This window comes from Stegostoma tigrinum, chromosome 15, assembly GCF_030684315.1.
Source record: "Stegostoma tigrinum isolate sSteTig4 chromosome 15, sSteTig4.hap1, whole genome shotgun sequence".
Taxonomy (NCBI): Eukaryota; Metazoa; Chordata; class Chondrichthyes; order Orectolobiformes; family Stegostomatidae; genus Stegostoma; species Stegostoma tigrinum.
In genome coordinates, this window is record NC_081368.1 from 65,805,904 (window position 1) to 65,825,478 (window position 19,575).

The 19,575-nt window shown below is 40.1% G+C and overlaps 1 protein-coding gene across 5 annotated transcripts in view; it reads right to left on the bottom strand.

Annotated features, from left to right (window-relative positions):
- Positions 1-5,687: 5,687 nt before the first annotated feature.
- The window catches only part of si:ch211-26b3.4 (connector enhancer of kinase suppressor of ras 2), a 554,826-nt gene continuing 540,938 nt past the window's right edge, over positions 5,688-19,575 (bottom strand). For 4 of the 5 annotated variants that reach the window (XM_048544970.2, XM_048544968.2, XM_048544969.2 and 1 more), the window contains 2 exons: positions 14,956-15,155; positions 5,688-7,390 (listed from right to left, as the gene is read on the bottom strand). In XM_048544970.2, the coding sequence (XP_048400927.1) occupies positions 7,175-7,390; positions 14,956-15,155 (416 nt within the window). In that variant the 3' untranslated portion in view covers positions 5,688-7,174. Of the gene's footprint in view, positions 7,391-14,955; positions 15,156-16,602; positions 16,712-19,575 lie in introns of those variants that run through there. The other variant, XR_007248946.2, reaches the window with a different exon arrangement.

Here is a 19,575-nt window from a genome sequence, read left to right on the forward strand (position 1 = left end):
ATTTAGACACAACTTGACCTTTCAAAACTTTGAAGATGCGTGAAACAGTTCACAGTCAATTAAATACTTTGATGTTTTTAGTCTTGTAATTTTAGACACCGTGGCAGAATTGAGAGAAAGGCTACCTTGGCAAGGGTTGGGGGCAGATGTGAAAGATGATGAATGGCAAAAATCCACAAATTTATTCAGGTGCTAGAAGGAATGCGCCAAATCTTTTTGGCAACTCAATAAAGAAAACATAAAACTTATATTTTGGGGAAATGGTACAGTGGTAGTGTCCCTACCTCTGGGCCAGACAGTTTGTGTTTAAATCCCACCTGCTCCAGTGATATATCACAAAATATGATCTAGGAAAGCACAGTGTGGTTGTGCTCTTTCATTAACAAATTTAGAAAAGATTAATTCACCCACATAATGGGACCAAGCATCAAATTTATATATGCCTGACCAATTCGTGTATCCACTCCTGGCCGATATGGCAGGCAAAGCACTTAAACAAAAGGGTATGGAGGAGCCAATCATCCACTATGCTGTATCTTCAGGTGCCCAATTAAAGAGAAGATTGGAGCATGCAGTACCTTGTTCAAATACCACCAATTACACTGTTGGTAATCTTGGTGGAGAATTGGTATGAAATCCTGATGGGTGTCAATATGTTGACCCTATTGTGGGTACAGAGAAGAAGGAATATTGACTTGTGCTATAAAACTGAGGCTAAAAGACAAACTCCTTTCGACATTTAAGGGGTCATTCTACTCAATCTACAATCCAGTCATTCAATTTATTGGGGCTTGTGATATTCAGGACATGAACCCAAAAGGAGATACAGTAGCTCAGTGGTTAGCAATGCTGCCTCACAGCGGCAGGGACCTGGGTTTGATTCCAGGTGAACGTCTGTGTGGAGTTTGTATGTTCTTCCTCTGTCTACTCCGATTTCCTCCCACATCGAAAGATGTGCATATTAGGTGGCTTGGCCATTGAAAATTACCTTGTGGTGTCCAAAGATGTGCAGACTGGGTGGATTAGCCTTGGTAAATGTGGGATTACAGGGATAGGCTGGGATGCTCCTTGGAGGGTCAGTACAGACTTGATGGGTTAAAAGGCCTCCATCTACACTGTTGGGATTCTATAAAAGCTGAGGATCTATTGGCAGTCACTTTATTTCCATCGAACCGAGGGGTCTATAGAGTATACAGCATTATTTTGGTCCATAAATTTGTAATATTTGCCTACCTATCCTCTCGTAAAACCATTGTTAAAAGAATGTCAGTCAAGCTGTTACACTGAGTTTTTGAGCTGTTTGTCAGGATTCAATTTGTATTCATACCTTTTGCCTTGTGTAACAGTAATTTGAACTGTTTATATCACAGCCACTTGCATGTAACAGCATCCTATCTTGCAGTAAACTAAAACAATCTCAGCTTTTGAACAGCCAAATACTGTTTGTGTTTTTTCAAAACATTGGCACACTCCCTGTAACAGCAGTGATGAATTAACAATTGCTGCAGCTGATATAAAACACATCCGAAATCCTCTGAAACAACCTACTGAGATTTATTACATAAATATTGATCCTTAAATGTGCATTTCCCAAACATTCAGACCCTTTGGATCACGAGATGCTGCAGCTTTTACCAAGTAAGAAGCTAAGCAACAATTAAAGGTTGAAGGTAGGGGTTGAAAGCATCAGATAAATTAGTTTTTCTTCTTATGGATGTGATGCTGGATATTATACCTTTTTTGATCAGGCTGAAACTGGATAACCTTGTCACTGAGGTTTTCAAAGATTAGGCAAGCGTTCTTTTTTGTGAAATGTACTTGCAGATTCATGTAATTACCATGACGAGAAAATATTGATTCTATCCACCATCTGCTGTATTGGCTGTTTTCTTGATCATTATCAGTTGGAAGAAATGGGCTTAGATAATTCCATGTTGTTAATTTTTAGCTAAATTGGAGAAAACCAGTGTACTAATAAAGATGAGCCAGGGAAACAACAGACCTAGTAGTCTTATAACCCTCACTGCAATCGAATGAAAATCATTATTACAGAAAAAATACTTAAGGTTACACTTGCCTTCATTGGGCAATGTTTTGAGTTTAGGAGTTGGGACGTCATTTTGCAGCTGTACAGGACATTGATCAGGCCACTATTGGAGTACCGTGTACAGTCTGGTAACCCTCCTATGGGGAAGGATATTGTTAAACTGGAAAGGGTACAGAAACGCTTTACAGGGATATTACTGGGACTAGTGGGTTTGACTTATGAAGGGAGTCTGGGTAGGCTGGCATTTTTATCCCAGGAGTGTCAAAAGCTGAGGGGTGACAATACAGAGGTTATAAAACAATGAGCGGTATAGGTAAGGTGAATAGCAAAGGTCTTTTCCCTAGAATTGGGGAATTCAAAACTAGAGGGCATAATTTTAAAAGTGAGGGGGAAATGATATAAAAGGGACCTGAGGGACAACTTTTTTTTCACACAGAGTGTGGCGCATATAGGGAATGAACTGCCAGAGGGAATTGTAGATGCAGGTACAATTACAACATTTAAAAAAAACTCTTGGACAGGTAAATGAACAGGAAAAGTTTAGAGGGATATGGACCAAACACAGGGAAACAAATCTAGTTTAGTTTGGGAAACGTGGTCGGAACAGACAAGTTGGGCCATACGACTATAATTATCCACATTTAATCTAATGAACCAGGATTAATTTTGCCTTGGACCATCCATTGAGCAGCACTCATTGTTGGATTGCTACTCCACTCAGTGTATCTCTGCACTGAGGGTATTCCTCACTTCTGCTCGAGGCTTCCAAGCACAGCTTCTTCAGAAGTGTGCACCATACATCAAGACGGCAGCTGCAGAGTAGACAGCAGTCAGGTGCCTCAGCCTGGGGCTTGTCAATCCGTCCACTTTGTTTCTCACATCTTTTCTTTCTCTACCTTTTTTTTCTAAGATTTTAAGGTTTTCTTTTCTCTGATAAGAAAAGTTACTTTGGAGCAGCTGAGAGCCGGAGCAAAGTGGGCCAGAGGCACAGAATGGCTGAGAGCTGGAGCGGAGTGGTCTGGAGGCACGGAGCAGAGCAGGGGGCGGTTGTTGGACTAGGGTCTAGTGTGTGCAGTCAGCAGCTTGCGAGGCCAGTCAGACCATGTGTGGAAGATCCTGCACTGAGCCACTGCAATGTAATGTTTATCTGTGATTTGTTTATCTGACTGTAATGTTTATCCTTTTAAGCATGTCTTATTTCTAACTGAGACTGTGAATCACTGTATAGTAATGCGACTTCTTTTCTTTTTTTATTCCTCTTTTTGTGTCTAAGATTTGTACCAAGGTACTTTGTACCTAAGGTGGTGTCATGACAGGCGACTTTGTAAACTTTTCACTATACTCCCGTACTTCTGTACTCGTGTGCACATGACAGTAGTCACGTTAGTTAGTCATGGGGTAGTTGGGTCAGGTGGGGTCACCAGGTCAGATCAGCCAGGTTAGGTCTGGCAGGGGCTAGTTGGATGATGGGGATTAGTCAGGCCAGGCTGGGAGTAGCAAAGTATTTGGGGTGTCAGGGAATTTCCGGGCAGAGTTGGTGGGCAGGATAGTTAGATAGGGTAATGGGGGTTGGTCAGGAAACATAGGCAGAGGAGATAGTTGGGGTGGGGAGAGGGTGTTGGCCTCAAGGGAGGAGTTGAGAGGGTTATTGTGAATAGAGTGGAGGTTGAGCTCAGCTGATGCCCAAGAGTTGGATTAAAATTGTTCTGTACAACATTTTCCTGGATGACTTTCCAACTACCTAAATTGGTACCGTGCAAAGTCTCTGAAACAGAGACTTTGTGGGCGGGGGGTGGGGAGATGTCCCAAGGAGTAGCGAATTTCACAATGGAGGTGTTAATGCATCACTCAGAAATCCCAATAGTTGTTCCATCCAGGCTCTGATGATTCAGAGATCAGAAGATTTAGGCCATGGTTTCAGGTGACCTGACCAAATGAATTCATTTGTTTGAGGAAGTTATGTCCCAAGGGGAAGAAGTCCTGGGGGGGTCTTGTGACAATCAAAGAGGCCATTTTGAAATGCTTCAAGGGGACTTTGTCCATGAGGAGTGGCATATCTTTGAACCGCTCACAGTGCTGACCATGTGGTGAGTAACCAGTCCTTGATGATCACAGGTTCTGAACATGAATCTGGAAAATTAATCATAAAAAGTAAAGAAATGGAGATGGTGAATTAAACAAAAAATTCACATTCAGCTTCACTGCAGAGAGTACAAGTAACATCCCAAAAATAATCACAGAACAGAAGATGAGAGGGCGGAAGGCACTTAAAACAATTACAATCACCAGGGAAAGGTACTTGGAAAATTATTGGCATTAAAAGCTGTTAAATCCATGATAGACTTTATACTAGGTTCTTAAAAGAAGTAGTTGCTGAGATAGTAGTCACATTGGTTTGAATTTTTCCAAATTCCCTGGACTCTGGAAGGTCCCATAAGGGTCCAATAGTGAGGTGACTCTTTGATTTGGGAAAAAAGAGAAATAAAAAGCAGAAAACTACAGGCCAGTCAGCTGAACATGTGTAGTAAGGAAAATGCTGGAATTGATTATTAAGGCTTCTCCTTTCCAATTAGCATTTTCTGTACTTCAGGGTGAACAGAACTGAAATTAATTGAAATATCAGCTGTTTAAATGCTCTTAAATGTACATTTTCTTCTTGCATTTTTCAGTTTCGTTTCAATGTTGTCAACAGGCTCACCTAACTCCTGCCTAAGCCCTTGACATTAATAGCAATAATTCCAGTTATTTGATTTTGGCAGGAGATGGGTATTGGATTTTTCCAAGATTTTGTCTGGATTTCAGCTGTCTTCCTCAGTAAGCTTCCAGCTCTGATATAAATGTAATCATTCATCTTGTGCCCACTGATAGAAATAGCTGATCCTCTCTCCATTGCTAAGCTTTTTAAAGAAACTACTGAATGTCACTTGAAGATCTTTTAAAACTTCTCAGAAATCTCTACGACACCATTAGTGTCCTGATTCATTACGGACAGTAGCTGTGCAGTAATTGCTTTCCCAGTTGACATTCCATTTACACTTGACTCATTCAGTTTTCCTTCTGCCACTAATGTGAGTCAATTTTCCAAATCAACATTAAATGGATTTAAAATGTTTTGGAATTGCTCACAGCTGCCGCAATGTTGCTGGCTGTCTCCTGGTTCCCAGATATTTGAAATAATTGCACTTCAGGATTGCCAAGGAGAAATTTTCTGGTGTTTAATCCACCGGTTGTGCTGCCTGGTCAGAAAGCTTTCTTGGTCAGTGTGAAGTTGCACAAAATCTGATTCTCCAGTGCAGACGTGAATGTTTCTCATTGGAACACTTACAAATACATCAATTTCCTGGCTAATTAGTTCCTAACTCTTGGCAGAGAATACATTCACATATAACATTCCCAGATTATTTATTGCATTTGTCGAGACCAACCCACATTTATGTCCATTAATTTTACAATGACTGAAAGAACTTTAGTGGACTTGCACTGTGGTAAAACATTTCACTGTCAAGGAACTCTGTTTATACCGAGCTGGCACATTTTGGTGTTTTATTACCTATTGCCCAAGGCAAACAAAAATGAATACCATCGCTTTCAAACGAAGATTAAATTAGTCAGGGGAGATACTGTATCACAGAGAGTTTCATTTAATGAAGTCAAAAGTTTTACAACTCAGGCTTACAACTTGTTCAAAAAAGACTACCTTTTAATCATGAGGAATAATTGCTTCCAATGATGCACAGAACACATGTTAATAGTTAACCATAGCATTGCAAAAAAATGTTAAATTTTTCTTTTTATTGTTGCAGTGCAACTGACAACTCATACATATGTGTAATGTACCGTGAGGTATACACACAGTGGAGAAACATACAATGGAAACCTACATATGGCAAAAACCTTCAAGTCATAGAAAGTGAAAAGAGGTGACATAAATTCTGTCAGTAACTGATACATACTATCCATGGATTTCAAATCAAAAATTTACCAAATTTACATTCTTGAATTTGCATGGCTCAAAAGACTCAACAAAGTCTTTAAACACTGATAAGGAAGTCAATTGACATTAAGTGACCCAAATGAACATTATCACAGTTTCAGTACACTCCTTCCCCTCAGCCTACAGTTAATGGTGCAGGTAAAGTGCAAGCAATAAAGACAATAAATGACAACAGAATAATGTATTTAGATAAACCTTACTACTGTGTTTTTTTTAAAGGTACAGTGTGGTCTAACAAGTCTTCTGTCTACTTGCATATAGTTAGAGTACTTATCCTGGGTGCCAGAAGCAAGTTCTGTCAGCTTTATTACACAATTAATAACAGTACAAAACTTGAACATGACATTTCAGTGAATCACTTTGAATCTGTCAATCGTTCATCCACCTGCTTCTGGGCCTCAGGTATATAAGTTTTGAGTCAATGTATTTCTTTTAACAAGCAATCGTATAAAAAATCGTGAGCAGGGAGTCATATATAAATATCAATACTTGTATATTTTTAGTCATTTTCATATACAGCTTTTAGCTATAATTTTAATAAAAGCTGGTTGTTTTCAAAGGGACATCAAAAATTACTCTTGTTCATTCAGTGTTACACTAGCAAAACTTTACATACTTTACATACATTCAGCAATTTGTATGTTCAATGCTTACGTAAAAATGAATGTTCACCTAAAACTGTGAGGAGATTAAGACATTCCCCTCTGGTTCACCAGAGATTGTTATCAACCACTTGTCACCAGCATTATTCATTTTGATGGGATGAATTAAGTTGTCAATATAAAATTGTCAGAACATATAGGTGCCGTTAACTAAAAGCTTAGCTTTTTTTTCAATACAACATGTACGGTATGTGTGCAATTATAATTTCTATAAACACCACTACCTGTTCTTTCAATGCAAGATTGAAAGCTCATTGTATTGGTCGACAAAAACAAAAACAAAAGTTGGGAAGAATACAGATGTGATCTCATGCAGATATTAGGCATCCTGTGACACTATTCTGTTATCCAATTTATGTACAAGAATACTTCTGAATATATTATGTACAAATATACAATGTAGATGCTAAAGATGTGATAGCATGGAGAGACTGCTGTCCGTCGGGCAGTATGCTGCAATTACAAATTGGTTTACACATGAGTTTCGATGAATGAGTGAGTGTGTGTCAACAGTGGTGCTGGTAATACCAGTTCAGATGCACCATTCTGTGGCTTCATAACTGCACTGTACCCACAAATGTCCAAGAAAAACTCATGATTCAGCCGTTTCCACTCTCTAAATCTTTTGGATGTTAAGTAGGGTTCTTCGAGAATTTGGTTGATAGTCATCAAGTCTCCTTCTTTCGCCTGGGAGAAGAAAGTAGATTGGAATGAGAAATGCAAAAACAGCAAAGCTCTGTTCTTTTCAGAAGACTCAGGTCATTGAATAACACGCTCAGATAATGCCATATCTACAGGTGCATTGTTATTATGCCACAGATGGATACATAAGAACATGAGTAGTCAAAATTCAACCTGATCGTGGCCTGTCTGAATCTCAACTCAATTTCACTGCCTCGGGTCTGTCACCCTTATTATCTTCAACACCAATACTTATCAAAAATCTATTGTCACAATTATACCATTTTCAACTGATCGAAGCTACAATTCTATTACTGAAGGTTCTATACTGAGGCATTCAAGAGGAATTCAACATTATTCTTGTCTTGTCTCCCTCTTCTGCCAATGTCACGTTTATGTCCTGTTTACTTTGCACTTAGTAAAAAGGACCAATTTCCCTCCTTTCACATCTTAATCTACACTTTTTAATGTTCTTTTCCCATCATTGACAACTTGTTTTCTTTTGCACTGAGCCTACATACTATCTGCCCTCTCACTCCTCCTCTGTCTCTACTTAAAGTGTAATAAAGACGCTTTCCAACACCTCTCAGTTCTAAAAGGTCAGACCAGGTTCAAGGCGTTAACCCTGTTTCTCTGTCCATGGATGCTGCCGGAGCTGCTGAGTTTTCTCTGTGTTCATTTCTTGACATGACCTACACATCTTTGACAGCTTTACGGTTGCAAACATTTTGTGCATTTTTCGACACAATTTTCTCGACTGTTAACAAACCTGTCGTCTTCCCTGCCTCTCCTTCCCTCAGGGTACCTGGCCCCCTCATGACCCTCACCCAAATGTACCCCTCGTGAAAAAAACGCACAAGATCTGGTGTCTCAGGCACAAGGGGGACCTTAGCTGAAGGAAGGAATACTCCGGCTCTGTGAATGAATGTGCAAAATTCAGGCACACATTCTGGTTTCCGCGCTACTGGGGATGCCAAAATCCCATTTCAGTGAGACAGCTAGTGATTTGAGTGGCCAACTTGCCTCTGGAAACCAGGTTTACAAGACTCACTTGCTCTGCCATGTAAATAGGAAATACCCTTTTCGGGGGGCAGAACGTGTGATTTCAGGCCACTTCCACCATAGGGGCTCCTTTGTGCTGAAAATTGTGTCTTACATTGGTGTAGCTGTGTTTCTGACATTCTAAAAATTTAAATTTAAAGGTGCTTCGCCAAATGTAATAGTCTTTGGGACATCTTGATGTCATGAAATGAAAGTATTTCTTTGCTGTTTGTCCAGTGAGATTCTGGCTGGCAGCTTTACTGGGAAAATTGGGTATGGGTTCGGTCTTCAGGTTTGTTTCATGACATGAATTGTGAAAATAGTGTATATCAAGCATTGTGGTTTTAGCCGGTGCTGAGATATATTGGGGAAATATTCATTTCCAGGTGAAGCACTCCAAAGATTCTGACCTTGACAACAATTTATTTTTAATCCAACAGTGTCTACCTATTCATTCCAAAGCACTGGAGGGAAACACATACAAATGTTGCTCCTTCCCTGTCACACATGGACTGTAACTACCCTCCCATTAGGGCTCCCTACAAATTGCATCCTCATACTGATTGACATCAAGGGAAGGTGTTGTCCCTCTGTGGCAAATAGCACAAATATTGTGTATTTTATGTAATGTAGTTTTGGAAAAGTTAGAGTTAAAATGGAAACTATCATTCCTGACCAAATTTTGGAAGGAAGGGTTGGGAGGGATTACCAGTTATTTGCTTTTGTCAATTCATCAAGGTTACCAACACTTTGCCTGTCCTGCAGTTCATTTCCATTTGGTCAAAGTCTGTGCTAAAAGATAATTCTGCCTCTGATCTTGATTGAATGACAGTTCTGTGCTGAAGGGCTTTTGACCTGAAACAGATACCGAGGACCCTTTCTCCCCAAATCATCAGTTCTCTCCAGGGATCTAAACTAGTTGGTCACATCAGTTAGTTGGTCACAACAGCTACATATATCCTTGTAAATAGACTTATAAAAGAATATTTCATGCAAGAGCCCTAGAGTTAACAAGTTGTGTGAGAAATGTGTTTGGGAAATGGTATTTTGAACCTTTGTGCAAAGTTCCGACTGAACTGTTCGAATCCTTCTTCTCGAAGTACTTTATTGTTATTGTATTTTACTTATAAATAAACCTAAGCTTGCCTACATCCCATAAAAGAATAAAAGAAAAGCCCAAACAATAATAGCCGTATTCTGTATGCATTGAACTCGTGAACTTTGGTGAGAGATAGTGGAGGATATTAATCTAGAGGATGTCTGATCCTGAGTTTGCCCCACACTGTATAATTTATTTTTGGCCTATATGCACAGACAGCCAATCTGATAACCCTTTCTCTGCCTTTTTAAAATGTGTGTTATTATGTTGTTATCTTGCTGTACTAAACACATTAAAAGGGTTTAAACAACATCATACAGGACTGACAATAAATGGAGAGAATAGAGAGCATTAGGTTCCAATTATTTGAAGTGGATGCACTTATTGATTAACGTTAGGCCATTAACAAGAATTGCTTCCATTCAGAATTGATAAATGACAATTTTGGCTCAATTAAATCATGACAGGCATTTTCTTTGCTGCCTCCGTCAGGGTTCAAGGAAGTTGTTACTTTAGCAAGCTCACTGTTTGAAAATTACGGCCCAATTCCTGGGGAAGGTGGTTGAGCTCCGATTGGTTCAAACACTACATGAGTGATAACTTAGAGCCAGGAGGTGAGAAAGTGAGGATGAAGGGGTAAGAGGGGAGTAAGAAAGTGGAGGAGAAAGAAAGAGAGTGGGAGAAAGGGCCAGGGGGAAGATTAATGTGTATCAGCAGAAAGCCTTGAAAACTCAGTCGTTCCTTTGGACAGATTTGCTCTGCAATGTTAAGGACAAAACTGATTTTCTGGTATATCTGCCATGCAGAAGGGGATTAACAAGTTATGGGGAAGGCTATGTTTAGACTGTGGCTGGGTAATAGGTCGCTCCGTAGGACTTTTTGCTTTTGCAAACAGTCTTAGTGATAAGATAGTAGGAACTGCAGATGCTGGAGAATCTGAGATAACACACTGTAGAGGTGGGTGAACACAGCAGGCCAAGCAGCGTCGGAGGAGGAGGAAGGCTGACGTTTCGGGCCTAAAATTTTCTGAATAAGGGACTAGGTCCGAAACATCAGCCTTCCTGCTCCTCTGATGCTGCTTGGCCTGCTGTATTCATCGAGCTTGACACCATGTTATCTCATTATTAGTGACAAGATGACATTTCAGGGAGCCAGTGTGAAACAGTTATGGGATTGCCACCTCCAGTCTCCAGTAGAACTCTATAACAATTAGGTTTCCATTTTATTTTCTACTCCAGTCACAGTTCATTGCAAATTATAAATCTAAAAGTATCTCACAAACCATGTTGACGTGATGAAGATAACTGCATTTTTATCAGCAATTCCTTCCTTGACATTAGCAAAATGAGTACAAACAATATTGAAGGATGGAAGTCATTAATTTTGGTCTGGAACATATTAGAAGAGATAGTAGCCCTATTAAAGGCATTTACTATTGAAATGTATTTCCCAAGATATCTGTAACTGACACTCAGCATTTCTTATAGATTTGTTCTACAAATATCTCGAATCAGTAAAATGAAATCACTTGACCAGATCCATTCTTAACATGACTGTGAAACTTATGTTATAATAGGGATCACTAATATTAAAAAAAAATCTCAGTTCTGTTCCAGTTGTAACCCAAAATTGGACTTCGTGAGTTTCACAGAGTAGCCCTGGAAAGAAAGGTTATTGAAAACTTTTAAAAAAGGCTTATATCATGTGTTGGTCACATCTCACAGAACACTTCAAAGCACAGCACATAATTAATTAGGTTCAAGTAAATTGTTGGACTGGAATGAATTGAAACAAAGTGCATGGCATGACAAAGAAGGCTTGCACTTATAAAGCTCAATTCAGAATATCTGAAAATGCCTTCAAAGTATTTTGGAAGTGTCAAAATGTCAGAAATGCAGCAGTCAATATGCACACAGGAAGCTGTCGCAACAGCAATGATAATCTAATAAAATCTGGCCTTTCAGTGATGTTGGATGTGGGGTGCATATTGACCAGGACCTCTGGAGAGTTCCTTTCTCTTCTTCAACATACTGCCATGAGATTGTTTGCATGCACCTGAGGGCAGATACAACCTTTTCTCTGTACTTATGTACATGTGACTACAATAAATCATATCAATAGACCTAGGTTTAATATCTCACCCAAAGGACAGAATGTTCAAATGAACGGTGATCCCTCAGAACAATGTCATTTTGCGCAGTAAAACCCCACACCCAGCAGTGAAATGAATATCCAGTTTGTCTGATGACATTGAGGGATGCATGTTAGCCAGGACAACAGGATATCACCCTGTTCTGTTTGATTAATGCTATGGGTTCTTTTTCTACGTAAGGAAGTATGAAAACAATTTCTGTACATTGGGACTCAGTCATATACAACAGATGACACTAGGATTTTATTAGATAGCATGAATGTCAGTGTAACCTGCGCAGGGAATAGCAACAGTAATTCCTGATTTAGAAATTAGGAACATCTTTGGATTGAAAACGTGATTTTCGCTTCTGCAGTATATCCCTAAACAAATTGCTTTTGAAATGCAATTACTGTTGTTATATAAGGAAATGCCAGAGCCAATTTATTTGAGTCATAGCCTCGCTTATGGGACTAAGTGAACTCTCTTGATCTTCTTTGAATGGTGCCATGGGATTGATTATGTCCACTTGACCTGGCAACTAAGGCCTCGTTTTAATCTTTCTTCAGGCAAAAAAAGCAGCTGTCCCTCAGTTCTACTGTTCAGTGTCAGCCTTAATCACATGTTGAAGGCTCTGGAGTGAGACTTGAAATCTCAGTTGGAGTTTACACCATTCTCAACTGAGCCAAGCCGGACCTTTCATACAATACCTCAGATTATATTCAGATCGAATATCTTTTGATTTCCCGATTATTAAACATGCCAGTGCTTTTCAATAAGCTTAAAAGCATGCAAATTGTGAGCAGATTTTTTTCTTTAGTAAGCATAGCTTCGATATTCAAACAACTATAAAGCTTTTTGATCTCCTTCTGAGATAATCTGACAATTTAAATACTTAAATAATATCAACTTTGGCATCCTAGAATGTCTTCCTTTTCCTCTGCTTTCATTTCTTTTTAACTGCAGACAGATGCTGAGTGACTCTGTAGGACAAAGCAGTCGCCTCATTTAATCCATTTGATGTATCAAGTCAGCATTGAAATAAAACACTGAGCAAAGAGATGCGACAACCTGTAAATCTCACGCCTAAAGTGGCTCCTGCTAACCTCAAACTGGCTCAAGGCGGTTCAAATGCAAAGTGCAAGGTAACAGCACTCAGTTCCGAGATGTCTAAAATTAGTTGCTGTTTGGGCAATGGGTTTGCTGCAAAATTGCAGTTTTCAGTCAAAGTTGGGATAGTATAGACTGACAGCTTTGCAGCACAAATCCCATCCTTGAAGCAACCACCACAAGATGCAAAACTAATATTCTCCCGTTCCTTCTGCAGTGCTGATCTTGCCAGGTACCTCAGTTTGGGAATTGTGTTGTCCATTGAGGAATGGAGTCAGCATTACAATTGACTGAATGTTCAGTGAGGGCCTCAATTGCAAGCAAGATGGCTACAGTTACCGTCATTCACTTTTGAACATTTACTCTTTTGGGCATTGGGTGGAATTGAAAACAAGACCTGTAGTTGCGGTAATCTTGATTCTTCAGCACTTGTAAGAATTAGGGATGTCTGGGGTTCCTCATGGTTAGCGAATCTTGCCGGCTGATGATTCACATTATAAAGTATGGTCAAGACGTGCAACCGATGCCATTCCATAAGACCATAAGAAATGGGAGCAGGAGCAGGCAATTTGGCCCCTTGAGTCTGCTCCACCATTCAATAAGATCATGGCTGATCCTCACATCCATGCCCACAGTCAAGTAATGAGAAACCGGGCATCCAGCCACAGGAAACGAACAGAGGGCAAATAGATGGGTAAATGAGAGTTGAGAGTTGTGAGAGCATGGAATGCGTTGCCAGCAGCAGTTGTGGAAGCAAGGTCATTGGGGTCATTTAAGAGACTGCTGGACATGTATATGGTCACAGAAATTTGAGGGTGCATACATGAGGATCAATGGTCGGCACAACATTGTGGGCTGAAGGGCCTGTTCTGTGCTGTACTGTTCTATGTTCTATGTTCTAATCCTGAGTTAGCCATTTCTAGACAGGCATCTAGAACTTTTACACATCAATTACACCTCTTTAGTCAGAGACCAATAGAATTGGTGAAATGTTGTTCTTCCAGTCTTGATATGGAACCACTTTGGGGAAGCAGGTGAAGAAGGAAATGAGTTGTGGTCATGTGAAGGATAATATCCTAATGGACTCAAAATGTTTAGCATTAGAAACTTATGTTAGAAATAACCTCTGTCATTATCAGTAAAGCAATGGCCAATATGATCACTAGACATTCCTATGTCTGTATTTCAGTGGAGGTATTATCCCATTTCAAAGAGATTAATACTTCCATTAAGATGGCACAGTGTTGCTCAGATGAGTTAAGCAATCATTGGAACAAGACCAGAGATAATGGGAACTGCAGATGCTGGAGAATCCGAGATAATAAAGTGTGGAGCTGGATAAACACAGCAGGCCAAGCGGCATCTGAGGAGCACAAAAGCTGATGTTTCAGGCCTAGACCCTTCATCAGAGAAGGGGGATGGGGAGAGGGTTCTGAAATAAATAGGGAGAGCGCGGGAGGCGGACTGAAGATAGATAGAGGAGAAGATAGGTGGAGAGGAGAGTATAGGTGAGGAGGTAGGGAGGGGATAGGTCGGAGACCAAGCCATTTAGCCTTGGAACTGCCATTCAGCAACATTCTGGTTGATGTGCACCCATCTCCATTGTCCTGCCTCTGTTTCCATACTCCTGGATACAGTAACTGAACAAAGTTTGTCAAAATTAGTACCAAAAGCTCTAATTGACACACGATCCACAGCCTTTCATGGGCAGCATTACTGAGAGATGCAGAGGCAGGAGGATAGAGAACCACATTTCCAGATATCCCTTTGTGTCAACATCCTTCCTGGCTTCACCCTTGATTAGCTTAGCTCTCAATGTATACTGATGTGCCTTTTCCCTTGATGACTTCACCAGATGAATCAGTATGTCTATGCTGCTGAATCTCTTAAAACTTCATTTACCTCAATTAGACCAGTTCTCAATCTTTAGTCCTCAGGGGATCGCAAGCCATGTTTGTGAAACCCCTCCTCACAATCTGCCCTTATAAGCCCTGTGTACCATTCTGGTGAATCTGTGTTGCATCCTCGGAAGGCTCTCAATGTTAAGAGGACATTTGTGCATCTAATTCTCTAACTTCAATTAAAACTAAGGGTTATGGCCCGTCAGAAAGGTCAAATGTGTATTCCAAAAATGGGCATCTTGTTCCTCGAGTTTCTGATTTAGAAGAAGTAAATGATGCTGCTTCTCACCTTTAGTGTACTCTTCAGCATCCTAATGTGGTGCAACTTTTCATTGACAACTGGATCATTACATCTTTTTATAAAAGACCTTCTGAATTCTTGTTTGGTGGAAGGGCGTTGCTCTCCGATTGCAGACAGACTGGCCTGCTCCAGGGACCTGTACAGCTCCTGTAGCCCGTCGGTAGATCTTCTGTCTTCTGCTGTACTTTCTGGAAGGGAATATTGCAGGTGTTTGAATCTTGTCACAGCTACTGACCAAACTGGACTTTAAACATACACTTCTATATCCGGCCTGTATTTTGTATAAACACTTGTGACTGACATAGGAGTGGATTTGTTTTATGTTTCTATAAAGTAAGGCTTTTTGGAAACAGCTAGGAGCCTAATGATTTTATAAGGGAGCCTAAAATGATATTGGCAGCAAGTGAGCTGGTATGAAACAAAACGCAGACCTCCTTGAGAAAGTTTGGATCCGTGAATGATGTGCCCTTAAAAGGCAAAGAATTGAATCCAATCAATCTTCACTCATTTATTCACGTATTTGCTTTGTACCTTAAGTCTAATTTTAATTCAATGTTGCTTCTTTTAATATTCCATTTCCCTGTTACCTGTTGAATTTGCTTGTCTCTTCCTGTTCTTACATAGACATTTTAAATTGGTTACTTAATCTGTATATGGATTTTATGAATTTTTTAATGTTACATTACACAACCATTCAGTGTTTGGGCTGTGGGCTTTTTTTTCAGCAAGACATTATTATTAATTTAGGCTGGATTTCATATAACGACAAATTCAGAAAATAACACGAAAATGGGAATGTATTACTTGCAGAGCAGTGCATGGAAAGCTACAAGGTATTGTGTGAAAATTTACAATAAAATTATAAATGGATGGAAGAAAAAATTAACATTTGACAAGTATTATTGGTCTAATAATATAAAAGATTTGGAAACAACTTTTGTTTGTTGAGTCAATGCTTTATTGAAAAATATCTTTTGCAGACTAAACTCAACATTGTAATATTACAAAAAGTGGAGTAAATTCATATTTGCCAACAGACATCATGCTTGCAGAGAGACATGGCTAATGACCATCTACTAAAACAAAAGTCACTCTTTTGGATTGCTAAGTGCTCCATGCATAATGAAATCTGTGCATGCAACAATGCTTAAATAAATAATCAGGTTTTGTCAGGGCAATGACTGCATGGGAGATTTGTTAACTGGAATCAGTCGTGATGTTTTTACTTATTATCACAGCTACATGTCAGCCAGTCACAACTTATGCAAATAAATACTAAAATGTAATTCCTCCAACAGCAATTGTAGTGCAGTATCAATCTTTTAATGAAAAAGATTATCCAATCGATGTATACATTATGGGGTATTCTGGATAGATCTTGGACAATTGTATTCCCTGCATTTAAATGCATGTTTCGGTTCGCAAACCATTTGGCACATTTTACATTACCTACAGTAGTAACAGCTACAAAGATATTTGCAACATTGCAATTCAAATATGTGTGTTACAAGGAAACAAAATCAAATATGGTGAATCAGCTGTATCTTTTACGATTACGTTATAAATAAAATAGGACAAAACAAAACCCATTTTAACGTTTAATTTAACCATGAATCGCTCACTGCTCCCTCTTACCTCACAAATTCTCCATTCTTGTGCTGTTTCCACTGTTTTCAGACATAAACAATGTAATCTTACAAGATTACATTATTTACGTCATGTGACTGCGGCCTTGCTGATCGGCCTGAAACAGGGAACAGGGGATTTTTAAAGTAGGAGGGGCAACACTCACTCTTTTACTGACCAACAGTTGCAGGTTATTAATGACCGATTAATTAAACTGCCATATTCTTCAATCATCATTATGTACATGCACTGTTTCATTTTCTTTTAAAACAAAATAAAACTTGGTGACATTTACCCAAAAAGAATTACTGTTCTAGTGCGAGTCGAGCAAATGAAAGCCTCTTTCACTCACACAGCAACACTGTTGATGGAAATTAAACACTAGGCTGCCATGGTTTGAAAATTTAGAATAACTGCAACTAAAAGAAGGTGTTTTGTTTCATTCAAGACCCCGAGTTAAGGAAATTGACCAGATTGAGTTAAGGATTGGACAACGGTGGTGAAGAGAAAGAAGGATGAACCTTAGATGTAGTATGGTGACAATAACATGAATGGAAAGGCATATGACTTATTGGCAGAATCCACATCATGATCGGTGCCAGTGCATCACAGTGACAAAAGGAGGAACATCGCATAAGCTTGAGTGAGCCTCTCTTGACAGGAAACTGGACTGAATATGAAACAGACAGCACCCGATTTTCATTCTTCCTGGTTTTATTTGAACCATTGGAAGATCAAGGCATCAATTGGATTCACCAATCTCCACATGTGATTAATCTACCCTCCTGGTGAGGCATCATCTCAAAAAACTGTCCTCAGTGCATCAGTCAGCCTTGTTTCTCATGAGGGATTATTATTTGCAGATTGCTCCAAACAGCATTATACTAAATTCTGTACTTGAGAACTGTTCTATTTTTGTCCCTCGCTGTCCGGGGCTTCTATGGTCAGAATTTAGGTAGAACCCTTCACCTGCACAATTCAACTATTGCATTTAACTCTGTGCCGCAAAGTTGAGACTTAAAACTGATTACTGGGTGGGACTTCTTGGGCCAAATGGCCTGTTTCCACACTGGAGGGATTCTATGAATCCCTTTGGAATGCTGAACACAGAGGGGATGATGCATTTTGTGAGATGGTAGCATCACATTGGATGCAATGGAAATGGCAGAAAATGATCGATTGAATAAGGACACTGACGAGGACCAAGAGAACCCTAACATTTGTTCTTGAAGCAATGAGAGTTGAAGTGTAGGAAATGGGGTGGTTCCAGTCCAGAGCCCCATCAACAACATTGGGTGGGCTGGAGTCCTTGAGCGCAAAAGCCAGAAAACATTTCAGGAATACTGGCTTGAAAGATTGCATCATTAGAATAAATGGGTCAGAGATGAAATGTAAAAGCTGAACTGGGATGCTGTACAGATCTGTAGCAGGTAGTGGCTGCTTTGAATTAAATGCAAAGGCTGAGCCTTGTGTACAGATAAACATGTGCCGTGTGTTTGCTTCAGAGCTAAATCTCATTCAGACTCAGTGTGGCCCTTCCTGTCTCGCCCAAAGGTTCTTCATTGTTACTGATGTGATTTTCCAGAGGAAAGCAATTCCTTTTTGTAACAGGATGAGAGGCAGCACACTGATTTTCTTTTTCCCTTTATTCATTAATGGGATGATGGTGTTGCTGACCAAGCATTATTTATTGCCCATCCCTAATTGCCCAGAGGGCAGTTAAGATTCAATCATATTGCTCTGAGTCTGGAGTCATATGGAGGCCAGAATCAGGTAAGGATGGCAGTTTCCTTCCTGAAAGGACATTAGTGAACCAGAAGGGTTTTTCCTGACATCAACAATGGATTCATGGTCACCATTAGATTCCAGATATTTATTGAATTCAAATTCCACCATCTGCTGTGGCGAGATTCGAACACACGTCCCCAGAACATATCTGGGTCTTTGGATTAACAGTCCAATGATAATACCACTGGGCCATCGCCTCCCCCAAGCAAATACACTCACTAAATTCCAGTATCACTGAATCCCTAAAGTGCTGAAAAAAGCCATTCAGCCCATCAAGTCTGAACCAACCCTCCAAAGAGGGTGCAAAGAGCCTCTAACCCTGCATTTGTCACAGCCAATCCACCTAACCTGCACATCCTTGGACCGTGGGGTAGAACCAGAGCACCCGGAAGAAATCCGTGCGGACACTGGGAGAATACCCCACACTGATAGTCACCCGAGGGTGGAATTGAACCCAGGTCCCTGCTGTGACAGGATTCAAATCCAGGCCCCTGGAGCATTATCTAGGTCTCTATATTAATAGCCCAGTGATGGTACCAGTAGGCCACCAATTTCCCCATAATCTCTTATTTCCTGCGTGGGAAATGAACCTGGGTTGCAGCAGTGATTTTGCCAAATCTTAACCACGAGATCACCAGGTAAGGTAAATGTGTTCTTGAAACAGACATGTCAATTTTAATGAACTGACTGCTGGATAAATGATTTCTGAGTCAAATTCAGCCTTATTCATGATCTGACCGGAAGCTTATTTTGTTGGTATTTGAACAGCTGGGCCAGAGTGGCTTGCTGACTGTCAGTCTGCTGATCAGTATCTTGGTCACAGTCAGAGGGTCTGCAAAGACCCTCGAGGCGCTGTTGCCTTTATTTTACATTGTGCTTAGTCATGGATACCTTCTACAAAATAGCGCTCAAGTTTTAAAGGGCTAAGACTGGCTGGCTAGCAGAACAAGGTATGAATAAATGAGTCTATGTCTGATTGGCAGGAGTCCTTCAGGCATCTGTGCTGGAACCTCAACCCTTTACAACTTCTAACAACATCTCAAGTGAGGGGAGCGAAGGCGTGGTGGCTAAATTTGCAGCTGACACAAAACCAGATAGAGAACACATGGGGAACACATACAGGGTTTGCAGGTGGATATTGACAGGCTGAGTGAGTGGGCAATTTTTGACATCCACAGATGGAGTATAACTTGG